Below are 26,501 nucleotides of genomic sequence, written 5' to 3'. Positions count from 1 at the left end.
TCTTTTTTTTCTTCTTTTTGGTTTTTGCAGGGCAGTGGGGATCGGGTGGCTTGCATGTCACATGGCTGGGTGATTATTGGGTTTACAAGGCTGGATATGGGCTCCGATGCTCGTGGCTCCAGGGCTGGTACTTTGTCCATTGCGCCACCTGGCCATACCTACAATTATTACTATTATTTTTTTTTAAATTTTAATTTTTTTTTCTCTCCCCTTTACTTTTTTTGCCCAAGCATGTCTATCTATATTCATGGGGGTTGAGGGGTATTTTGTTTACTTGTAAACAAGAATATTTTATTAATGTAAAAAAACATTTGTACAAAGTGAGAATAAAAAAATAAATTAAAAAAAAAGAAAAAAAAAGAGTCCAGAGGACCTGAATTCAAATTCTGCCTCCTTTTTGCTGTTCTTGTGACTTTGGACTCTCTAAGCCTCAGTTTCTTCAGCTGTAAAATGACGGATATTGGATTTGATGACTTCAGTGGTCCTTTCTAGCTCTAAATCTATAATCCAGTGATACTAGTATCTAATCCCTTCATTTTACACATAAGAAAATCAGGATTCTGAGAGGCCTCAATTAAATGATTTTCACAAGGTTTAACAAGATGAATTTGAACACAAGTTCTCTGACTCCAAATCTAAGGTTCTTTCCCAGTCACCTGACGTTATAAACTGACATGAGAAACATAAAAGATGCTATTGACTCTATTTCCTAAAATGTCTATTTTCCTAAAACAGTGGTCTTGTAAGCAAAACTCTAGTGCCTTCTTCTAAAAGGTTACATTTCACCTATTAGAGTATGCTTCTTATAGGTATATATTCTCTCCCTCATTCAAATGCAAGACTGGGTTGTTTTTTGCTTTTCCTTTGTATATTCTCCCCCTGCCCCCAACACTTAGCATACCTAACAACACTGGCTACAGAGTAAACAAATTAATCTTGTTGGCAGATTAAATCACATCACATAACTGAAAGGCACTGGATTAAGAATCCTAAAAGCCTATGTTCCATTAATTATTCAACCTGGAACAATCACATTACCTTTCTGAACCTTAATTTCCTCATTTATAAAATGAATGGAAGGAAATAAACAGGCAATTTACTAGCAGCTATTTTGTGCTGGTTTTACATATCTCATTTGATCTTCACAATAACCAAAGAAAATAGGAGCAATTATTATCCACATTTTACAGATGAGAAAACTAAAGCAGACAGAAGTTAACTGATTTTGGGGCAGCTAGGTGGTGCAGTGGATAGAGCACCAGCCCTGGAGTCAGGAGTCCCTGAGTTCAAATCCAGCCTCAGACACTTAATAATCACCTAGCTGTGTGGACTTGGGCAAGTCACTTAACCCCATTTGCCTTGCAAAAACCTAAAAACAGAGCAAAAAACAAAAAAAAAAAAAAAACAAAAACAGAAGTTAAGTGATTTGTCCAGAGACACACCTTGTTAAGTATCTACAGTTGAATCTGAACTCAGGTCTTTCAGACTCTGGGTCCAGAACTCTAAGCACTGAACCACCTCACTGATTCTAATGAGATTGAAATAAATGATTTCTAAAGTTCCTTTGCACTCCAGAAAGGATTGATTTAAGTTAAGGTCTATAAATACCTTAAAATGAACTGCAAATGCTCATATCATCAATTTGTGGCTTCAGGTAGGCAACAAGAATTGATTTTCTGTGTGTCTAAAAGTTTCTTTGTGTCTCCCATTCCTGTAGCTACACACACACACACACACACACACACACACACACACACACACACACACACACAAAGAAGGATTTACAAATGGGAACAAGTAGGGTTAATTATTTACACCACAAAAAGTTCCTTTGCAGTGTTCAGTATCACAACAAATTACAATTGAGATCACAAAAAATCTGATTTACATACCTTTTCATGAATATTTATTATAAAGGATAAAAAGTGAGGTTCATTTCTAATTCCTACCAACTTCTGAGAACCACACTATCTACATTCTACTATACCACGTCTTGACTGAGTCAAATCAAATCTCCCATACTGGGTTTTTTTTCAGTATCCTCTATAAGACATTATTTTCTTCTGGCAAGGAATGATTTGGACCTCATCAAAGTATTTCCTACAGAACTGAAATCACAACCTGGGGAGGCCTGTTCAATTATGAAAATTTTGTCTGTGTCTGGCCATAAGTTCTCCATGGGGGACAAGGGGAGGGGAGGGTGGAGGAGTGAGGAGGTAGGGAAGAGCTTCCCTGCTTCTCCCCACCTCCCATCAATATGCTGAAGGCCTTCCTTATACACACTTTATATTGTGTGAATGCCAGAAGAGCATGTTCTAATCCAATAATGAATTTTCAGATTCCCAAAGGGACTTGTTTGGCTATCAAAAATGAACATTTTTATGCTGCAGAACTATCTTTGACTATACTATCTGAGTGAATGTTTTTTGGAGGGGGGAGGCAGGGAGGGAGAGTTTGAGGAATAAAAATAAGTGAATTACTTATTAGCATTTGAAAGAAATATCTAACACCAAAATAAACCAACTTGGATTCTTGAGAGCTAGGAAGTTATTTTACTAGGAAGTTAGTTATACAAGTGCTAACAAGTATAATTTAACATCATTTCCTACATAGGATAGGTGCATCAAATGAGGGTGTCCTCACTTTCCCCGTAATGAGCCTCTAAAATTTACCAGATAGGTTATGTGATATGTAATAGAGATATAGATAGAAAATATAGATAATATATATATTGCTAAATTCAGATTTTAACAAATCTAGACCTAGATTTTTTTTTTTTGCAAAGAAACTTCCTCACAGCTTCTCCCTTGAGTGGACAGAACTCATTTGTGCATTTTGAGTCTACACCTGAACACTCCTTGTTTACAGCATTAAAGAAAAGAAAAAGTCACAAGTGCCAACAAGCCCCAAGCAGATAGCATAATTGCTCTATAAAGTGTGTAGCTAACAAAACTAAGATATGACTGGGGTAATGCATGTTAGGTTTTCTGTAATGGACCAAGAAAAATGAAAGTAGCATCACTTTAATTTCACTGGTCCCTACACTGTAAAATGATACTTAATTTTACTAGAGAATTTAATTTACTAGAGAATTTAATTTACTAGAGAAAAATTTCAAAGAGCAAAGTTTTCACTTTGAGTAGAAATAATGGCTCAAATCACTTAGAGATGTTACTCAGTATAGCACTTGAAATCTAATTAGTAATGTGAGTAATCTAATTACCATGAATTTTTTTGTAAAAACTAGTATCATTTTTTCCTTTAAATTCACTGGTCAGATTTAAATGTATCTTATGTAAAACTTTATATTCTATTCTAGAGCAAATAAATGAATCACCAAGGGTGATAAAAACATACTGAGTCATCCTAGAAGCTATTGCAACAAAACAGGAATTTCAAAAAAGGCTCCCTGTTTACTGAGGGCCTACTTTTTAAAACAGCTATGATATGTGATTTCCTCGGTATGGGACTTTTTGTTGAAGTCTTCAGTGAGAAATAAAGACTAAAACTAAAAAAACTTTTTTTCACTAAAAAAAATTATGCGGGGGGAGGTGAAACAAAGAGCTTGATTAATCTAAATCCTTTTTAGAAAAAGAAAAAAATCTACTGGATATGATAGTCTCCAACTTACAAACAGGATGTGCTCCAAATATTGTATATTCAAAGTTATAATTTAGAATTCTTTTACTTATTTATTCAAAACACATTTATATAGGGTCTAAGTATTAGAATCTGAGCAGAAGATATATAGGGTCAGGGACTAGAGATGTGAACTTCCAGAAGAGGAAATTCACTCTATCAGTATAAAAGACACCAAGTTGGAATAAGATGGCATCACCAAATCTCAGAATTGGGAGGGACCATAGAGCAACCTAAAGAAGCTATTCGGGACTAATGCTTAAAAATCTTCAGGTAGGACCAACTAACCTCACTAGCTAGTCCATTCCACTTTTGTATATACCTCTAATTGTTAAGAAATGTTCCCTTACATTATGTCTAAAGGTGCCTCTTTGATAATTTCAACCCCTTGCTCAAATTTCATCCTCTTTCATTTCAAATACTTGAAGACAGCTGTCATATCCTAACCTTCTCTTCTTCAGGCTAAACTATCCCAGTTTCCTTTAACCAATTCTGGCAAGACCTCAAAGCCCTTCACTATGTGGATTAGCTTTCCCAGGACATCCTCCAAATAAGAAAATTCTTTTCTTAAGGCCATGCCCAGAATGGAGCACTAGATGTACTCCAGAGATTGCAGAGTGAAGGGAGCATATGTCTCTCCTAATGGAGTCCGAGATCACACAAGGCTCTTTGGCAATCATAGTTAACTGCCAACTCATGTAAAGTTTACAATCCATTGAGGGATACAGCACAAAACAAAACACTGATAAATAAAATGCAAAATTCTCCATGATAATTGTAGTAAGAGAGATGCAAAACAGGTGTTAAGAGCAATTATTGGGGAAAGGCTATAACTGAGAAATTAGAGAAAAAAACTATGAAGCAATGTCGTTTGATTGGGACAAAGTACTGGCAGTAAAGGTGAGGGAGGCTCAGAGAACAGGGTGAGTAGAATACCTGTTGAATTGATAGAAACAGGAAAGGCAAAAAGAATACCTTTGGGGGACAGAAATCAGTTCAGCTTGGAGTATGTGAAAAACTGGGGAAGGCAGGTGGGACCAATCTGATGAGAACCTTGAAAGTCATATGCAAAAGAGTTTGAAATTTTTTCCACAGATAAAAGGGAGTCATGGGAGAGTTCTGAAAGAACAGAGGCATCCTTAGATCTATGTGCACAGAAATTTATTTTGCTAACAGTATGAAAGATGGATTAAAGAGAACATTTAAAAGAAATTTATTATCTTTCTCCATGATCCCACTCCTCTTTCAAATTACACTATTCCTATCAAGGGTAGCATTTTATTTCCAATTCACAACTTCAAAATTCATTCTTGATTCTTCATTTTCCTTCATGACCAGTGTTAAGAACCTATTGGTCATATTCCTGTTGAGCAGAAATAAGGTTGATTCTAAGATAGTGAGTGTAGAGACAGAGAGAAGAGCATGAGTGCTACAGATATTAGATGGCTAAATTTTGGTAAATGAATATGAAATGAGAAACAATCAACTAAAACCCCAATGTTTTAAATATGGGAAAACTAGATAAATGGTGCTGATGGCAGAAATAACTGTTAGAAGAAAAAGTAGGCTTAAGGGAACATTCAAGAGGCAAAGTGCTAAAGGCAAGTGGAAATATATGTATCTTCTGTTTCGAAAAGAGGTCAAAGTTGAAGGTATAAATTTGGGTTACACTTGAAAAGAATGGTTATTACACAGTTCAATAATGCAGTAGTCAGGAATGAGAGGACAGAGAAAGAATCAGTGTCATAGAGATAGAGCTAAAAAGGAAAGTCAGAGACTAGGGTCTGTGAACTTTTTTTTAACAAAATTTATATTTATTTCAATATAATTGGTTTCCTTTGTGACTCTATATAATGTATGGATTTAAAAATGTTATTCTGAAAAGTGGTCCATAGGAATCACCAGGTGATCCAAAAGGGTCCAATGATAGAGAGGATGAAAATTCTTGATCTAAATAAATTTCAAAAGTGGAAAATGACAAATATTGGGAAAATAGGCACACCAGTACACTGCTGATAGAGATGTAGCTAGGTCCAAATATTCTGGAAAACAGTTTGGAATTAGGTCTAAATGAAAAAAATTAAAGACAGTTACCAGTAACTAGGCCCATGCCCCAGAGAGCAAAGAAAGAGGAAACTGGCCCATATGAATACAAATATTTACAGTAGCTCTTTTCTTTTTGATATCTGCAAAGAACTGGAAAGTCAGGGGGTGTCCATCAGTTGGGGAATGGTTTAACAAATTATCATATATGAATATAATGGAATACTATTTAGTCATAAGAAATGACAAATACAAGTTTCAGAGGAAATGGGAAAGACCATTAAGAATATATGTAGTGAAGTGAACAGAACTAGGAAAACAATTTATATAATAACAATCAGATTACAAAGAAACAAACTGAAAGACTAGAACTCTGATCAATGCAGTGATAAACCACAAGTTCAATACTAAAGATGAAACATTTTACAGAAGTGATAAACAAAATGCAGAGAGAAAGACACATGCTCAGGAATAATCAATATGGGGATTTATTTTGCTAGAGTATGAACATTGTTCATTAGAGTTTTACTTTGGGGGGAAGGAGTTTAGTTGCTGCTCATTTGGGGAAACATGGGAAGAACAAATTATACATGCATATAAAAATAAATAATCTTTTGAGATTCGTGATCCAGTCCTCTTCCTTCTTGATTTCTCTGCAATAGCTGACACTTTTAATCACCTCCATGCCTGGATTTTTCCTGACACTGCCACTTCTTGGTTCTCTTTCTACCTATCTGGCCACTTTTTTTCAGTCTCCTTGCTGAATCATCATTCATCTTCCTATCTCTAACTCTGGGTGGAGCCTTTGTCCTTTGTCCTCTTTTATTTCTCTTCACCTCTCAGTGATCCCATCAGCCCCCAAGGGATGATCATCTCTATTCAGATATACCAACATCTAGATTTCTAGCCCTAATCCTTTTCCTGTATTTCTGTTTCCTGTATATTCAGCTCCTTGTTTTATGTTTCCAAATTGATGCCCTGTAGACATCTCATGATCAGCATTTAAAATAAATTGATTATCTTTCTCCATGATCCCATGCCTCTTCCAAATTCATATTCCTATTAAGGATAGTACTTTATTTCCAATTCACAAAATTCATTCTTGAGTCTTCATTTTCCTTTAAGACCATATCTAGTCAGTGCTATCTACTGATCTCATGGCCACCGCCTTACTTTAAGCCCTCATCATATCTCATCCATATCATTGTTACAGACTTCTAATTGGACTCTCCACCTCAAGACTTTGTCATGACCTCTCCTACTTTCAAAGAAAGGAAAAATTGTCCCAAACATCAGGACTAAGTAATTCCCTGCTTAAAAAACTCCAATGAATCCCTATTGCCTCTAGTATAAAATCCAAATTCCTCTTCATAATCTGGCTCCAAACAACTTTTTTTTAAGATTTTAAGATTCTGCAGCAGAGCAGAAGGAAAAGAAGCAGTTGTAACTATCAGATGAGTGGAGATGTTTCCAAATCTCTCTTTGCATGCAAAAAACATGAATAAGTCAGCCACCTGTTCATACATGCCCCCTTGTAAATGTAAGAGCCCTTCCCAAAGTAAAGGGTATAAAAATTCTAGTAAGAATGAAGCTGAAGCAAAATAAATCATTTCACTCAGATCTGGAGTTCAAGACTTCAGAGAAACCATCCTGAGTGGGATCCTCTGATGTCTTACATTTCATCAAACACAAAAAAATACAGTAACATACCACTGTGAGGTCTGAGGGGGGAAGGCAAAGGATGGCTCAGGGGATGGGTATAACGTTCCACTTTTATCTTATCCCCCATGTGCTAATGAACAGAAGAAACCCAATTGAACACTTCTGTGCTTCCTCCCACTGGATGAATGACGGTGATCTGGTCATATACTTGATTCCAGTTCTTTACACTCAGTAAATTAGGAAAAGTATTGCAAAGTAATCCAGTACAACAAAAGAAAAGTCAGGGAAACATATTCAAGGTGACCTAAAAGACTTGGTATAATTTAAAATGGTTTTCCTGGCCAAACCACTAGCGTGGTTTGCTATTTGCTATTTCCTTCTCCAAATCATTTTATAGATGAGAAAACTGAGGAAAACAGAGTTAAATGACTTGCCCAGGATCATAGCTAGTAAGTATGTGAGGCAAGATTTGAACTCAAGAAGATGAATCTTCCTAACTCCAGGTCTGGTAGTGTATACAGTGTACCACCCAAGTGCCCAGTTTAAAGTTATCAGAGGTTTAAAACATACTAAAACTTTTAGGAGAGCCTGTACCATTTTCCTGAATGGAAAAGTTGGTTAAGATTCTAAAAAGTGAAGATTAAGAAACAATAAAAGGTATCTCCTACTCAGAGAAAGAGCTACAAGTCCTAAGCTTCATCCCACATACAAGAGTATTGAGAATGTGAAGAATAGTAAAGATATAATCAGGTTCTACTTTAGCGGAGCAAGGCAGTGGTTGAGGAAGCATATGACCAAATTAATTGATATTAAATCATTTAAAAAATTTTTTTACTCACATTTCTTTCTCTTAACAGAAGGGTAAACCACCAAAAAATGAAAAATGGGATGTGCCATCAGTCACAACTGTTCTATTATTTTGTTTTAATCTGATTTATGTGAAAGGCACTATTTGGGTTGGGGGGAAGAGAAGGCAATGTTTGAAAGTGATTTGTATTGAAATAAATTTTAGTAAAATATTTTCTAAACATTAAAGTATGCAATTATTCACTCCAAGATTCAAACCTGTAAAAAAATTATGTCCATGTAAAAATCACAGTGAAGAAAGAAACCAAAAAAACCAAAATATAAGAAAAATCAATATAAATAAGAAAAATCAATTAATCTGAATCATAACTTTCTAAAAGTAGAGGATAGTTATTATGTGAAGGTACTCACATGAAAAGAGAGATTTTTTTTTGAGTTAAAAACAGTCTACAATCTAACATGTCACCTTATAGGCTAATCCATACAATGAAATCACAGTTTTTATAAAAAAAAATGAGAGAGACTAAAGAGGAGAAGCATGAAGAGAGATGAAGAAGACATATCCATCAGACATGTAGATGATAAATAATGAAAATAGATATGAATCCTAGAACACCACTATCTCAAAGAATCAAATCTGTAGGTTACCTAAAGGGTAATGGAAAAGATGCATGGTGAGCTTAAGTGAGCTTCAGGTTACTACCAGTGATTTATGCACAAGAAGTAATATGGAGGATTCTCATGAGGACAAGGAAATAGGCTGGCTATGTTTTCAGAGGGAGGAACAATAGGAAGGCAAATCAAATGCCACTCTGAAATCCATGAAACAAACAGTAAAAGTACCAGAGGGAGGTTTCAAGTATTTAGGGCAGATGCTAGGGGGAATTTAAAAAATTAAAATATATATATATATATATATATATATATATATATATATATGAGTAATTATCAGTCAAAATTAATTATAAAGGACATGTGAAGAAAGAAAGATGCTATTGGCATCCAGAGAAAAAACTGATAAAGAGAAGTATGTATAGAATAATATACCTATTGTGTCTAATGGTGGCCATCTCTAGGGTCAAGGGGTGGGGAGAGAAAGAAGAAAAGGAAAAAGAAAAAAAAGGAAAGAGAAAAAAAAGAAATTTATGTAACTTGTATATTTAAGAGGAATAGCAAGTTTTACATAGCGGTTTTGCAGTTTCATGTGTAATCATTTGTTTTACTATACTATGTTATGGAAATTTTCTAAAAATTAAAAAAAAAAAAGAATCATTCACAATGAGAATATATAGATGAACTCCAGTCATGTTAGAGAGAGATCATGTAACCAAAGTTTTCAAGTAAGAAGAGATAGGCAAAGACAAATCATTAAATAATGCTAAAACATTTCATTAAAACAATCATTTTTAAAATGCAGTTATTTTACTTACACTCCACTTAACACATTAATGGACTGTGTCTTCACTCCATAGCCAGTATCCTTCAAATTGGCAACAATTCCTAATACATCAATATTCGAACCTTTAGTTCCAAAATTTCTTTCACTATACATTATCATGTGAGCATTTGAAAAATCCTGTTTAAAAAAAAAAGGCCAAAAGTTTAAAAGATTTGTATGCATAATTTAATAAGACTATTCAAATACTATCAGTTTTTCTTTGCACTTACACCTAATATAGGTCGTAAAGACTTCAGTTCTCCATCATAGCCACCCCAATCTTGCCATTCCTTGTATTCACCTTCTTCAAGCAAATACTGATGTCCAGTAAATCCTGGTTTTTCAAAAGCAACCCAACTATGAAAGAAAAAAAACAAGTAGTTGAATTTTATAAAGTTTCCAAATTTTTATTCCATTTTTAATAACAAAGATAATATTAATTATTTTCCCCAAATTTTTATTCATTTTCAACAACTAATAAAAATTATAATAAAGAACTTCATGAATTACATCATACATATTCTGTTCTAAAATGAAAGAAAATTCTTTTGGGGGAGTCTATGTTTTCTTTCATAGCTTGACTATTATGGCAATGTTTTGCCTGATTACACATTTATAATTTATATTAAATTGCTTTCTCCTCATGGGAAGAGGGAAATTGAGAATTTGAACTCAAAAGTTTCAACAACATATGTTAAAATTATTTTTACATGTAACTAGGGAAAAATAGAATACTAAATAAAAAAAATAAAAGAAAGTAAAAAAGAAAGAAAATTTAATAATAACCCAAGGAAATATGTGTCAGGATTTCCTTGAGGGAGCTATAAGTCAGTGAGACAAATGCACTTAGCAAAAAGAATTAAGTGAAAAGAACTTTATATCAAGTCAAGAAAGAAAAGTAATTTCATATAATGGAGTTCTTGAAAAGGTCAATAAAAATAAGCCATTTAAGATCATTTATATATTTATAGTTAAACAATGGCAGGTTCAATCATATAATCCAACATTGAATTGGGAAAACAATCTGTAACAATTTAATGATAATTTTAAAAAATCTTCCATCACTATATTCAGTCATAATTTGGTTGGAGTATGGCATCACTAATTAGCTAATTAATTCATCCAAGAAACTAGATTTGATTTTTTAACAGGACAATAATTGTTACTTTGCTTATTCCAAGCTTTATTCATACTCTGACAGTCCAATGGCCATCTCTCAGATTGATTCTTTTCTGGCAGTAGGCGGCTAGGGACACAAATCCATTATGCTACTGTGACTCAGACAAAAGACTACATGTATTATTAATTTATTAGAGAAAAATGATGCTAATGATTTCTTTCCACTTACATGCCTCCTAGAACTTTTATAGACCCTACTGATTTCAATGACAAATTATCTTCTCCAGCTTCTTCTGTTTCATCTCCGTCTATGATATTACACATTTCTGTTTCTAATTCCATACATTTTCCTTCAAAAAAAGGCTTCTCATATATAATGACCTAAAGTAAAAATGAAACATGCTATCAATTTGTAAGAACATATATGGCCAGATAGCTAAATATTAAACAACCATTTAAAATATTTATAACTATCACAACTAAATTAATGCCTTTTATCATTTACTAAATTTATGAAGTAAACTCATGTTAAAATGTTTTTACGTGTAATGGAGAAAATAAAATATTATTTTAAAAATTTAACTTAAATATGTCCTGTTGTGAGAGGTAACTGTGGCATAGGAGTCAAAGAGCCAGCTACTGTTTACGTGACCTTTGGCAAGTCCCTTAAAGGTAACCAGGTGATGCAGTGGGTAGAACACTGGGCTTGGAGTCAGGAAGATTTGAGATCTTGACTCAGACACTTATTAGTTGTGAGCCTCTGGGTAAGTCACTTAACCCCTCTTCCTGCCTCGATTTTTTCATTTGTAAAATGGGAATAATAATAGCACCTTATTACAGAGTTGTTGGTGAGCATCAAATGAGATTATATTGAAAGTGCTTAGGGCAATAAGTTATATAAATTATTATTGACCTAGGCTCAAGCTCCACCTTTCATACTTCTTGGATGAGTGACTCACCTTAAGAAAAGTCACTTAACCTCTCAGTGCCAGCAGGTAACTCTCTCTCTCTCTAAAATCATATTACAAGGGTAGCTAGGTGGCACAATGGACAGAGCACCAGTCTGGAGTCAGAAGAACCCAGGGTCAAAATCCGGGCTCAGGCACTTAATAACTACCCAGCTGTGTGATCTTGGGCAAGTCACTTAACCCCAGTGTCTTGCAAAAATCAAAATCAAAACAAAACAAAATCAAAAAACCTATATTACAGACACCTGGTCAAATTGCATCAGGGTAAGTGGTATCCATTCTAGGATGTTGATAGCACCATAAGCCCAGATCTACTTCTATTACTGTTCCCTACAAATAAGAGGCATTGGAATGTATAGTTGATTTTTTTATTACCTTTGGATCTGCAGGAAATTCAACTTTGCGACCACCCTGAAAAAAAAAACCCCAAAAATCTGTCATTCTTTTGGGAGCAACGTGGAAAAATATAAAGATCAATAGACTTAAGAATAAGAGAACTTGGATTTGAATTGTATAGTTTTGAGAATTGTCTCCAAGTCTATCTGGGTCAGAGGAACCAATCCCCTTCCCCACACCTACCAAAATGGACCTTCAACCAACTACCCTAAAAAATTTGGATCCTTTTACAATGGTTGAATGGTTGAATGGATGACAGACATATTGCTGTGCAAACACTCATAAAAGGACAACTGAAAACATTCTGGAGAATGAAGGCAAGAAGTAAAACATTAAAAGCAGTAACATTTAGGACAAAGAACACCAGTCTGGAAGTCGGGGAGATCAAAGACTCCTGTCTTCAGGCCCACTGGGGGACACACCCTGTATATCTCTGATGGCCTTTAAAAAAAAAGGCTTCAAGTCACTGGGATTCAAATGCAAAATATGAGGTGTGATTTTTAAGCAATATGAGTGGTTTAAAATAACATTCATCTATTCATTCAAGTACCATCTCTTTCAAAGAAGTCCTCTTGGGAGGCAGTGAGAAACTTATTTCAGTGACAAAGAAGTTGCTCTCATATATTTTAAAAACTCCTTTTTTTGAGCAGTATTAAGAACTTGAAGCATCTAGTAAATATCCACAATAACTTGGAGAATGGACTTGGAAAGAGCCAAATGTTTTGAGCCAAGTATTGTGACTCATATGTTTGACTCAGGATGTGTAATAACATTTTTTATTTAAAATGAGTAAAATAGGGATGTAAAAATCAATGGACTTAAGAATCAGGAAACTTGGGCTTGAATTGTGTGGTTTTGAGAATTGTCCTCAAGTCCATCTGAATTAGGGGAACCAATGGTTGAATAGTGGAATGGATGACAGAAATATTGCTGAACAAACACTCATCAACCAGGGTTGATTTGGAGCCTAAAATTGTCTTTGAAAGCAATTCCAAAAGATTAGTTTCAAAAAGATTTTAAGCAATTTGTTATTTCACTGAAATATGTCTATTGAAATTCAAGTTAACCTCTTTGAAAGTTAATACTTATTTGCACAATTGCATTTTGTCCTTTAAAAATGTTAATATTATCTCAAATCTGTACTATCAGTTTACCATCTTCAAGGGCCTCATTGATCCAATGTATGCTTCTTCTGTGTCCCAGAAAGATAAATCAGGATATTCACCAGGCTCAAGGACAAAAGGAATACCCTGAAAACCAGGTTCTTCATAAACCAGCCATCTAAACATATACCCAAAAGAATGGCAGAAATTAAAATACAGAGCTATTTAAATATGCAGTCTCCCTGGAAAAACAAGGCTTAATTAGATAGGTGTCCATCAATAAGTAGGAAAAAAATTAAACAATGTAGGAAATTTATTATTTTTAAAATCAGACTTGTGATTTCACTAATGTTGGGAGCTTTTGGTGAAGAACTTCCTCTACTATCAGAGGTTAACATATGCTCTAAAACATGCTCAGATTGAAGACTCGGTCCCATAAGTCAGTGTGAAAATTCTTTGACTCCTTCTTGACTATTCAGATGCCTTTTGTTGCTAGCTTCTGGATGCTAGCTATGTTTTGAAAAGTTGTTGATGCCATAGAAACAGTGCATTACAGAACTTCCATTATCACTAAGATCAAGGCTTATTAAGTTTTTTACGTCATAGACCCTTTAGTTTAGGCAATCAATTGAAACTTCTGGAACACTTCTTGATATTATGGTTTTTTTAAATGAATAAAATAAAAAGCATTTCCTTTGCATAAGATTGCTAAGGAAATCAATTATACCTAAATATTGTTTTTAAAAAATTTAATGTCTCAGATCTCCTCTTAAGAGTTCTTGATCAATAACTGCGTATGTACACACACACACACACACAGAGTAATATCTTCTTAGAATTAGGAGAATCCATAGTGAACTTACCTAATTTCCCTGATAACATCTAAAAAGGAAATGCAATGTTTATGGCATTCATAATACCTCAGTTCAACAGGTGATGAATAAATCAATTCACCAATGGTAAACCTTTTATGACATTTTTTCTCGGTAGGCTGCACTAACGGGAAATTAAAGTAAATACTTTTGCCCATAAAACAATTTGTGTCCTCCCTCTTTCTAGGTCTCCTTTCCACTGTCATGGCTCAAGGGCATTTAGTTTTTTTCTCCTGGTTACATTTTAGTGATTGAGTAATAAATTAATTTATTAGTTCAGGGATTTGAAATCAGAATTCCACTAAAGCAGTGTCAGTGATAAAAAAGGGAAAAGTGGGAGGTGGGGGGGAGGGGGGAGGGAGAAGAAGAAATGTTGGAAGCTATAGAAAGAAAGAATGGAAAAGAAGTGGAAAATCTAAACCCCTACTTTGAAATATTATTTCTCTAATCCCCTACCTGCATGGCTATTTAAACAAAATCATTTTAAAAGGTACACACCTGAACCACAAGAAAATGTAGTCTAAGGGTGGAGTCCCTTGAAGTTTCCTTAACTTTTGTTAGCATTTGTTAGCCTCAGGACAGATAAGATTTTAGGTTGTATCCCCAATATACATTATCTTGCTATTAAGCACAAAGACCAAGCTTTTAATGCCCCAGAAATTGATGTTAAATTATGAGGTCTTAATGATATAGAAGCATCCCACCATTACTGCTAGAATGACATGACTCGTTCAGTATAACTGATTTTAAAAATTCATCAGAAATGGTATGACTAATTTCTCTGGCTAACCCACAAGTGAATAACTCTTAGATTTTTACCCCTAGGACTCTTTTTCTTACTACCTCAAATTCCAAGGGCAAGTTTATATTTTTAATTTCAGTGGAGATTTATGGTTTCCATGTAAATGCTAAGAACTAATAATAGTGTGAGGTAGCAGATAGAGTGGGCCTGAAGAAGGAAGCCACATCCTAGCTGGCGGACCCTAGGCAGACCCCAACCTATCAGTGGCCCAGACTCTTCTAGAAACTGCAAAGCCTCTGTATTCATTGTCTCTCATTGGAAGCTTCCCTCTTAGAAATAACAAACAAATATAAAAGGAGCAAAAATCATTAGGAATTAATTGTTAACCAAAATTAATCTAGTGTCTGAAAAGAATTTTTTTTTTCCTAAAGGGTCTTCCCAAAGTACTTCTGAACCTTTTAACCAAAGCTTACTAGGTGCTAATGCAAAAAGACATTTTGAGATAGAAGTCCAACCATGGGTGGATTTTGGAATCTGAAAACTGATATTTTAAGCATGATTCACTTTTCTTGAATTCTGTTCTGACACGATTTGTTAATCACAACCCAAGCAGGGGAAAAAACAAGTATCTTATGGTATTGTTTTAATTAGTCTCATGATTCACTATTTGGGGTATGGTTATGAGAGGCAGAGCTAAACAGTGGAGAGAGGGATGTCCCAAGAGTCAGGAAGAAGATCTGGATTTAAATTTGCCCCTGATAAACACTGTATGACCTGGCCAAGACACTTTCACATCTCAATCTTCCAGGCAATGACCTAGACTATAAATTGCAGGAAAAATGTCAACCTACACTGGTTTTCCTACCTAGGAGTTCTCCATGCTTAAGCAATCACAGATTCATTCCCCATCTCTGTTCTAGAATACTTATTTTTTACTACCTCATAATATAAAATATATCTAAAATCAATAAGCTTCAAAACAGAGGCAGAAGCAGCAGTAACATTTCAGAGCTTCTATATCCAAATAAGTTTTGCCAATTTCAGAATCTATTCATTTATTCCAAATGGTGATTCCATGTAAATGAAAACATATTTGAATCCCCTCTCTACAAATGACCTTCAGGGTCAGTTAAAGAGCTGGACAAGCAATACAATCTCATTATTTTATAGTTAGGACTCCTTTTAAATTTTAATTGAATATAGGACTTCCTAGTTTGGCCAGGCTATCTTATCTACCAGTTTTGTCTCTAAAAGAGCTTTGGCTGTTTTCAAAAAAATAAATCCACCCTTAGATAATAAAGTTTTGCTTCCAATGAGAATATTTTAGAGAATGTGGCCTAAGTCCAGGAGGCACTCCAAAAGAGGAATAGTTATCTCCAAAGGGCACTAAAATCTACTGAGAAACAAATAATCAGGCATGTTAAAAATCAATTCAATCATACTCATGCCTCAAATTTAGTGCAGAGGCAACTGAATGACATAAAGTCATCTCTAAAATTTCTCTAAAAATATGTTGCACAAGATGTTTACAAGATAAAATAATTAAAATTTATGTTTATATTTTATATAGAATATAATCATACATAAATATATGCTATATAAATTTAAATTTATTTAAATAATCAAAATATATCTCTCATCTCACTGGACAATTTTATTGGGCATTATAGAACTGACATGAAAATTAAGGCAGCTGTTCTTCCTACTCTATAGGTCTGTACTTGGACAAGTGACTCCACCTCTCTTGGGTCTCAGTTTCCTTATCTATAAAATAAGGGAATTGGACTAGATACTTTTAAAGTTTTCTTTTAATTCTTAGAGGCAATATTCTTGTGCATAAAAATGAACTTGATCCAGTGTTAGCATGCTGCCACCTCAGGTAAAGAATGTAAAAATAGGTTGATAAGATATGAATGTAGTATAAAATTTTTAAAAAAAACTGCACTCAATTATAAATGAAATGGAAATAGAATTAGGTAACTTGTAATTTTCCCCACCCAACTGGGCTAGATTATTAATAACATTATTTCTTAAAAGACTGGTCTGGGACTATCAAACCTTGGAAAATGCTCTCAATGGTAGCTCCAATAATTCAAAACCCAAAATCAAAATGAGTATCTAGATTTTCCTTAAAGATTTACCAGTCAGGGGAGATTTGGCACAATCAGGGGATATACTTATGAAAGGTAATATGGCATTGTGGATAAAGCAATGGCTTTGGACCTAAATTCAAATCCTGCTTCTGGTTCAGACCGGATGGGTAACTCTGGGTAAGACACTTAACCTCTCTGCTCAAGGCAATTCCTCAAACTTTTGCAAAAATAAACGAAGTCACAACCTACATTGGTAAAAGGAGTTCTTTTAACTGAGGAATGAATAAATGAAAGAATAGATGAATAAATGAATGACAGGATGACAATGATTAGTCCCAACTCTAACTACCTAAATCAGTGAGAGCAGAAAAGCTTAAATTGGTCAAAATGCTGCCTAAGGTTCTATCAATTTTTCATAATAGATAGAACAAGAAACAATTAGAAGGAAGTAGAAACTAGAGCAATATTAAGTAGTTCTGTGAGTTAGGACAAAGATGTATAGAGTGAATGCAGATGACAATAGCCCATATTCTATGTACACCTTGGGGTCAAGAGGGAAGGAGAACCACAGGGAACAGCAACATGCCAGGGTACTTTGAGGAGCCTCAGAATGCTCTGCTCCCTTCATTGCCCGTGGGTGCCTCACCAATCTTTTCAAGTTGATATAATAGAACTGCCCCATCTCTTCCCTAAAGTCTTTCCCTACCCAACCAGGTGAAAGGGATCTCTCTCTTTTTTTTTTTATTTCTTAACATCATTACTCCTGTTTACTTATATTACTATTATTGGTACTGTATTTATTTGTATAATTATTTTATTACACCCACACTACAACTATTGCTATTACAATAGTCAGCATTTTTATAGCATCTACTGTCTAACAGGCACTGTGAGCCATGATCACAAATATTATCTACACTATCTCAGAACAATTCTAGGAGGCACCCACTATTATTATTCTCATTCCACAGTTGAAGAAACTGAGGCAGACAGCAGTTAAATGACTTACCCAAGTGTCTGCACCACCTAGATGTCTCACATAAAGCTAATTACCTGCAAGGTTATAAACTCCTTAAAGGTAAGAGTCATGTTTTATTTGATCTTCATAAAGAAAATTCAATTCCTGTCATAGTGAATCACTTTTTTTTTTAAGTCCAGACCTGTGATTTCATTCATATAAAAAATTCCTGGTGAGGAAAACTCCCTGTTTCAATGTAAATTCTCTACTGCCCTGTACTTTACATTCTTAGAGAATGGCTTGGGGGTCTGAGATTACCTGGTGCTCAGGTACATGACAAAGGCAGAATTAGAACTCAGGTCTTCCTCATTCTGAGCTGTTGTTGTCATTTTTCAACTGTGGCCAATCCCTCCTCACCCCATTGGGGGTTTGTTTTTTTTTTTAGAAAAAATATTGGAATGTTTTGCCATTTCTACTCTGATCATTTTTGAGATAAGGAAACTGAGACAAGCAGGGTGGAGTGATTTGCCCAGACTCACACACTAGCTAGTAAGTGTCTGTGGTCAGACTTGAAACAGGAAGATGAGTTCTGATTCCAGATCCAGTCTATCCACTGCAGCCCCTATTTACTGGGACCAGTTTATAACCACCATGCAACCCTGCTTCTTGAACTTCACATAGGAGGCATGTAATAAATGTCTGTTAATTGTATCTTTTTGGGGTGAGGGGACAGTATGGAGGAAGGCCTGGACCCTTGATTTCAACTGTGTGAAATCTCTGTTTTCATATCCCTAAAGACTAGTCTCTGATCTCAGATTTCAACCTTTTAGTCCTCATAGAAACATCCAATGATGCCCATTCCCCTAACACAGAGATGATGCAATCAACGGATAGTATGAGAGATATGTTTTCGGATGTGGCGAATAAGTGGATTTGCTTTGCTTGATTATTCATTCTCATTTGCTACAAGAATTTTGTTTGTCTTTATTGGGAGGTAGGATTTAAGAGATAAAAGAGAAATTAACAGCAATGTTACCAAAAAAAAGAAGAAAAGAGGATTATTGCAGCAGATAGTTCAGAAGGATAACATGCAAGCAGATCAGCTTTGAAAATAACATTAAACTTTATATATTCATATATATGTGTACACATATTTTTAAAGCAAGTTTTATATAATAAAAATTTGTGGTTTCACATATAACCCTCTTTTTTATTCATTAGAAAATTCCTTTTTTTTAGTGTTTAATTCAGAATAAAAAATAAAATTTAATTAATTTTTTTTAATCAAAAAGGAAAGCACACAGTGGATAGAGCACTGACCCTGGAGTCAGAAGCAACCCTGGAGTCAGAAGTACCTGAGTTCAAATGCCACCTCAGTTGTTTAATACTTAGCTGTATGACCTTAGGCAAGTCACTTAATCCCACTGCTTTGCAAAAACCAATTAAAAAAAAAGGAAAGCACAAGATAAATGGAGTTTTTCTTTTCTCCAATAAATTATGTTAATAAAAGTACATATCCTTTAATCTAGCAATTCCACTATTAGCTCTGTATCCTGAAGAGATAACAAAAGGTAAAAATCCCATATGTACAAAAATATTCACAGCAGTTCTATTTGTTGTGGTAAAGAATTGGAAATTGAGGGGATGCCCATCAATTGGGGAATAGCTGAACAAATTGTGTTATATGAATATGATGGAACACTATTGTTCTGTAAGAAATCATGAGGGACAGGACTTCAGAAAAGCCTGGAAATACAAGAATTGATACTATGTGAAATGAGCAGAACTAGAAGAACATTATTCACACTAGCAATATTGGGTGATGAGCAACACTGATGGACTTGTTCATTTCAGCAATACAATAATCAAAGACAGTTCTAAAAGCCTTGTGATGGAAAATACCATCCATATTCAGAGAAGAAACTGGGGAGTTCACATCAAGACCAAAGTTTACTATTTTCAATTTTTAAAAGTTGTCTTATGTATTATATCATTTGTTCTCACTAATGTTTTTTTTCTGTTTGGATTTGATTCTTCATTCATGACATGATCAATATGAATCTATGTTTAGCATGATTATAAATATATAGCCTATATTAGATTCCTTTCTGTTGGGGGGTGGGGTAGGAAAGGGAGGGAGGGAGAAAAGGTAGAAAAATGTAAAACTTAAAACCTTGCAAAAAAAGGACTGGTGAAAACTTCCATTGCATGTACTTGGAAGAACAAATAAATAAAATATTTAAAATTTTTTTAGAGAAAAAATAAAAGAAGCTAATACAAAAATTAAGATATCTTGTGAGTATTATTGCCAAATTTCCAGAATTTTCTTTCTTCTCAAATGACTTCAAACAATAATTTTAAAAATAAAAGGAATACAAATCAGGGGTATGAATTTTTGTTTTAGATTCACTGATGTTCCTTTCCACACAAAATATAAGCATACACACACACACACACACACACACACACACACACACACACACACACAAAATTACTTTTCATCATGAATGCACTTAAAATCAAATACTTACGTGCCCCAATGTACTTTAATAGAACATGTCTTCTGCATTACACCGAACATTTGCATTTCTTCAGCATCATCAAAGTAGGAACTTACAATTCCCAACCCTTCTGGTTCAGTAAACAAGTCAATTTGACTAATTCTGTAATCCTGGGGGGGGAGAATATATATATATATAAATATTCATAAGTAATTAAAATAATGCTATTTAGCTGAATACAAATTCATTGTTAAAAGAAACAATTTAAGACAAAGGATTTTTGCAAAAATAAATATTCTAGAGGATGGAAAAATAAATTGATTACTATTAAGAATTTTGTTAGTTAAAAAAAGTCTCTTCATTTAGAACAGAAATGGAAATGTTCCCTTCAATTTCCTTAAATAATTAGAATGTGCAAATATTTGATAAAAATTACATACAAATTTTACAAGAACAATCCAAAGCAGGGGCAGCTCAATGGCATAGTAGAGAGACCACCTACCCTGGAGTCAAAAAGACATGAGTTCAAATGTGACCTCAAACACTTACTAAGTTGTCTGACCCTGTAGAATTGGAGGTGAAAAAGATTTGGCTTTGAATTAAGGCCCAGATATTTACTCGTTGGAGACTGATCCTCAGTCTCCTTATCTGTAAAATATAAACAATTCTGGCAAACCTACCTCAGAGGGTCATTGTATATAAAATGCCAGATAAACCTGAAAGATAAATGTGAATTGCTAATATCAGCAGGGAAATTTTCCCTAAAATTGGATTTTACTCTAACTTACCTTAATCACATGTCTAATTGAACCAATCACCAGGGGTTTAGCAGATTTGTTCTCCTCACTTTCCACCAAAATATCTTCCATTCCCCAGGGATCACATAGCTCCAATTCTCCCTCTTCAAGAGGTACTGAGTTCCCTTCAAAATTTGGTTTCTCATACAAAATCCAGCTAAAAGAGAATAAGTACTCTTTTTATTATCTCGAGGGAATATATTATGTCATGGCAGACAAGCATTTATAGCATAAAGCAATACTATTTTTTGAATAATTAGAACAGTGTAATATTTATAACTGAGCAGGCAGTATAATAATGTGGACAGAGGATTGGCCCTGGAATCAGGAATACCTGGTTCATGTTCTGACTGTGTGACAGTCATTGAACCTCTGAGGGACTTGGAACATGTGCTGCTCTGAATTGATAGAGGAAGTTTTCTCTGGAAGAGTGAAGAAATAAATGAACAAATAATTTCCTATATATGACACCAAAACCTAATCATGCTAATGCTTAATTCAGAATGTGCTTCAGGAACTTGGGGTGCATTAGGACACCCTTAGAGGAGGTAAGTTCCTAGAGAGCAAAGACTTTCATTTATGGCTTTTGTACATCTGGAACCTAAGTCAATTTCTTGACACTTCATAAAGAGTTTATTGATTGACTAAGATTACTAATTCATTTCAAATGGACAAATGAGTCAGATAAAACAAATCTGCAATTAACAGGAAGACAAATAAAACTATCTTTTCTGTGCTCTATTTCTTCTTCTGTATATATGCTATTTCCATTTTTCAGAAACATTTTTATCTAATTTATAAACACTAAGAAAAAGAAGTATGTTTTTTGTACTAATAGATGAATATAGCATCAACAGTTGAAAAGGGAAAACAATGTAAATTACATTAAAAACAACAAAAACTTAATATAAAACAATTATTGTAAACATGTAGTTTGGTGGATAAGACAAGTTTCTAATATTTTAAATCTGTGGCAAAGGATAATGATGATGCTTTTCCTTAAGAGAGCTATGTTTAAACTATGAAGTTCCAATTCACATCCATCACATTGCTAAAACTGACAAAAAACCGAAAATGATAAATGCCTGGGAGGGCTGTGGGAGAAAAACAAGTACGTGAATGGACTGTTGGTAGAATTGTGATCAGGTTTAGTCATTCTAGAAAGCAATTTAAAATCATGAATGAAAACTATTAAACTATGCAAACTCTTCAACCTATTTATTGATAACTTTTCTAGGACTATACCCCTCAAAAATATCAAACTTTTAAAAAAGGACTCATATACAAAAATATTATAGCACATCTTTTTGTAATGGCAAAGAATAGAAAGTGGAGGGTTGCCCATCAATTAGGGAATAGCTGAACAATTTTTGGTATGGTAATGCAATGGAATACCATTGTATAATAAAAGATGCTGAAAGGGATAGTTTTGGCAGAACCTGGGAAAACTTGCATGAACTGATGCAAAGTGAAATAAGCAGAACCAGAACAATTAATACAGTAATAATATTATTATAAAGACAATCAATTCTGAACTTAGAATTTAATTCTGAGTTTAGAAGTCAGGTTAATTAAATTATCAATTATAATTCCAGAGGACTGATGAAACATGCTATTTACTCACTGACAGAGAACTGACTGACTCAAAGTTCATATCAAGAGGGTTTTTTTGGACATGTCCAATGGGAGAATATTTGTTCCAAATAGTCATACATTTGTTATATGACCATATATTTGTTTCAAAGGCTTTATTTTTTGTTTTTCTTTCTATTTCAAAATATGGGGGAGGGGTAAGGGATAGGTTTGGGGAGAAAAGATGGATTTTCACTGTCAAAAATCAAAAGTTTATTTTTTTTAGGTTTTTGCAAAGCAATGGGGTTAAGTGGCTTGCTCAAGGCTACACAGCTAGGTAATTATTAAGTGTCTGAGGCGGGATTTGAACTCAGGTACTCCTGACTCCAGGGCTAGTGCTCTATCTACTGCATTACCTAGCCGCCCCAAAAAGTTTATTTTTTTAAAAAAAGTCTGCTATGGTTTATACTTCCTTGTGACAGAAAAACAGGGCACAACTGGGGCAATTGTATACATTTTTTTTTGTAAGGCAAACGGAGTTAAGTGGCTTGCCCAAGGCCACACAGCTAGGTAATTAGTAAGTGTCTGAGATGAGATTTGAACCCAGGTACTCCTGACTTGAGGGACGGTGCTTTATCCACTGCCACCTAGCTGCCCCAGTTGTATACATTTTTAAAAGCAGTGTCTACTAAGAAGTTCTGCTCTTTTTCTTTGTTACAAGGAGGCAGATACAGTGGACTAATCTTAAGGGGAAGGGAATATTTCTAGAAATGAATGAGTTAAAAACAAAAGGAATCAATAAGACTTATTTTTTAAATGAAACTATATTTAATATGTGGAAAAGCACATTAATTTTTCTGAACTATAACAGACACTACCTACTTATATTAAAGAGATATCAAGTGAAATATCCTAGCCTTTTCAAATGGTAAAAAGCAAATCAGAACATAACTGAAGTGATACTTCAAACAGACTCACCAATAGGGGAAAAAAGATGAAGATTTAGTCATTTAGTTGGATCTTTTTTAAACTTCCTTTTCTTTATCAATTACTTGCATATTTCCTGGCAAACTGGCAAAACAGGTATAGGCTAGTAAAATTTTTCCTCCCTCATGGTTGCTTTAAAGTCTCATTAAAAAAAAAAAATTAGACCTGAAAAATGAAAACTAACTTTTCTTGGAAAAAAACAGTAAGTAATATAAGATTTTAAATAAATCTCTTTGGCAGGGCAGCTAAGTGGAACAGTGGATAGAGTGCCCAGGCCTGTAGTCAGGAAGACTCATTCTTTTGAGTTCAAATCTGGCCTCGGATTTTTACTGTGTGGCCCTGGACAAGTCACTTAACTCTGCTTGCCTCAGTTTCCTCATCTGTAAAATGAGTTGGAGAAGGAAATAGCAAACAATTCCAGTATTTTTGCCAAGAAAACCCCAAGTTGGGACACAAAGATTCAAACACAACTAAAATGATTGAAGAACAATTACTTGTTGTTTGGACATAGAACAAATCCAGATAAACCACATTTTCTTTCCTGGCAAATCTAATTTATCTAAGTAGCACAATTATAAACAACTTAAGAGATATATAACAGCCATAGATAAAATACTACTTTATTGATCAAAATGATCTTAGATATTCACTGAATATCCATTTTCACCCTAAATATATTTTAAAGACATGTTATTTAGGATAAATCTCATGACAGAAAGAAGAACTAAAGCCAGGAAGATTTTGTGAAATCACAAGGTATCTTTGGTAGGAAGAGACTTAGAAATTATATGGTTTTATGTAGAGTTTTATAGATAGGTCCTATGGGGGAAAAAGACAGTAAAAACACAGTCATAAAGAGTTTAAAATTCCATTTCTTACCATCCTCGAGATACTTTTACAATAATCACTGGGGAGAGGTTCCAAGAAGTACAGTCAGGAATGTCACTGAACACTTCAAAGCAATTCTCACAGGAAGTAGGTTCACTATAGATCACCAGCTGGTAAAACAATCACAATAGTGTCAAGTTTCATTCAACTTTATCAGATCATTAATCAAGTCAAGGTATAGATAATAATCTTACCTTTCCAGGTCGAGGATTGATTTTATTTTGCATACTTGGTTTAAATATCTGAAATGAGGTGAATAAAAGTACAAATATGAGATTTTATTTAACTTTCTTTTTTTCTTCTCATTATCTTTTCTATAAAAGAGTATAAATTTATATTTACTTTACACCCTAGACTGATTTTTAAAGATACAGTCTTTCATCTTTACCATGATTTCTAGCTTTTAGATTCATACCAGGGGATGGAAAAATGTTTTCATCTGATAAGTTACAGAGAGTTAGTTGTCAGTGTCTCAAGCACAGTTTCTCATTTAGACTAGAAAATTACATGCCAGACTCCTTTTTTTGGTAATGAGCAACTGGGAATTAGACAGGTCTCTATTGATTGGGGAAATGGCTAAACAAACTATGAAATATGAGTGTAAATGGAAGAAGAAATAACAAGTATGAGGAATTCAGGAAAATATGGGATGATCTAGATGAACTGTTGGAAATCAAATAAACAAAATTAGCTGAATATTATACTTTTTATTATTGTACAATTTTTAATTTTTATTATGCAACTTTTAATGTCATACAATTACTTCAAAGATAAAAGGGCACTAAAAAAAGAATTATGAGTCTTGATTCTGGAGATTACTTAATGAAACCTAACTTCATTTCAGCATAGGGACAAAGAATTTTTGGACAAAGGGTTGCATATATTGTTATACCCAGTGGCTACCATATTAGTTGTTTTGTCACAGCTATTTTTATTGTTTTAATTCTTAGGAGGAAGGATTTAAGGTTGCACCAGAGAATATCTCTAGAAATGACTAATAAAGAAACAAAAGATTTTTCAAAAAAATTAAAGAGAAAAGAAAAAAATAAAGTGCCAGATTAGGTGTTGACTTTTTGTTCTATTTATTTCTGCATTTCCTCCAAAATGTAGACAAGTACACTACATTTAATAGACAGTATTTGTCAATAGATTAAATTTATGTTTGCAAAAAGCAATTATTTTTGCTGAATGAATGCTGAATCTTCTCACAAGAACCAAATGTAGAGATCATTCTACACTGCACTGAAAAATTGAGCAACACGAAATTTCAAGTATGTTGAAAATACAGGCTATCCCATAATTCTCAGAGCAGTTTAAAAGCTTAAATAGCTAAACAATACACTAAGATTTTTGAGATGACTTGTATAATGGGAATTGCTATCATAGTACAATAATAAGAGTGAATAACTTGGAGCCAAGAAACTTAGATTCAACTACTGCCATGAATATTTACTAGTTGTGTGACCTTGGATAATTCTCTTGATCTCTTACAGTCTCCATTTCCTCATCCATACAAAGGAGGTAATATTTGGTTTTTGAGCTTATGGGGTCATTCTGAGGAAGTTTCTTTTGAAAACCTTAAAATCTCTATATAAATGTGAATTCTTATTATTGACTGAGTTAGTTCTAGCTAAATGACTGCCATTTTTCCTAAATAACTTCTAATAGCATAGAAGTCAACTATTAACTATAACAAAATGTTGACTAGTTCATTTCAAAACTGATGTTGCCTATGGTAAGATTCTACCTCCCTCACCCATAAAATGGGTGCTAAAATATGAGCTACCCTACCACCACCACCACCACCACCACCAGAGGATGTATTTATTAAATAGATACTAAACAAATGGATTAAATGACTATGAAATAATCATTTTCAAAATTCACTGACAAGACTTGTTAAACTAGTTAAGCAT

General features: G+C 34.1%; 1 protein-coding gene across 3 annotated transcripts in view; it reads right to left on the bottom strand.

Moving 5' to 3' along the window:
• The window catches only part of CRYBG1 (crystallin beta-gamma domain containing 1), a 280,505-nt gene that overhangs the window by 32,549 nt on the left and 221,455 nt on the right, over positions 1-26,501 (bottom strand). For all 3 annotated transcript variants that reach the window (XM_074187268.1, XM_074187269.1, XM_074187270.1), the window contains 9 exons: positions 24,780-24,827; positions 24,577-24,695; positions 21,130-21,295; positions 20,372-20,511; positions 13,227-13,353; positions 12,052-12,087; positions 10,938-11,089; positions 9,820-9,946; positions 9,582-9,727 (listed from right to left, as the gene is read on the bottom strand). In XM_074187268.1, coding sequence (XP_074043369.1) covers positions 9,582-9,727; positions 9,820-9,946; positions 10,938-11,089; positions 12,052-12,087; positions 13,227-13,353; positions 20,372-20,511; positions 21,130-21,295; positions 24,577-24,695; positions 24,780-24,827 — 1,061 coding nt within the window. The remainder of the gene's footprint in view (positions 1-9,581; positions 9,728-9,819; positions 9,947-10,937; positions 11,090-12,051; positions 12,088-13,226; positions 13,354-20,371; positions 20,512-21,129; positions 21,296-24,576; positions 24,696-24,779; positions 24,828-26,501) is intronic.

The sequence above is a fragment of the Macrotis lagotis genome, chromosome 5 (genome assembly GCF_037893015.1).
Source record: "Macrotis lagotis isolate mMagLag1 chromosome 5, bilby.v1.9.chrom.fasta, whole genome shotgun sequence".
In the NCBI taxonomy this organism is placed as follows: Eukaryota; Metazoa; Chordata; class Mammalia; order Peramelemorphia; family Peramelidae; genus Macrotis; species Macrotis lagotis.
The sequence above is the reverse complement of the archived record's forward strand: the minus strand, read 5'-3'. Positions and strand labels throughout refer to the sequence as shown.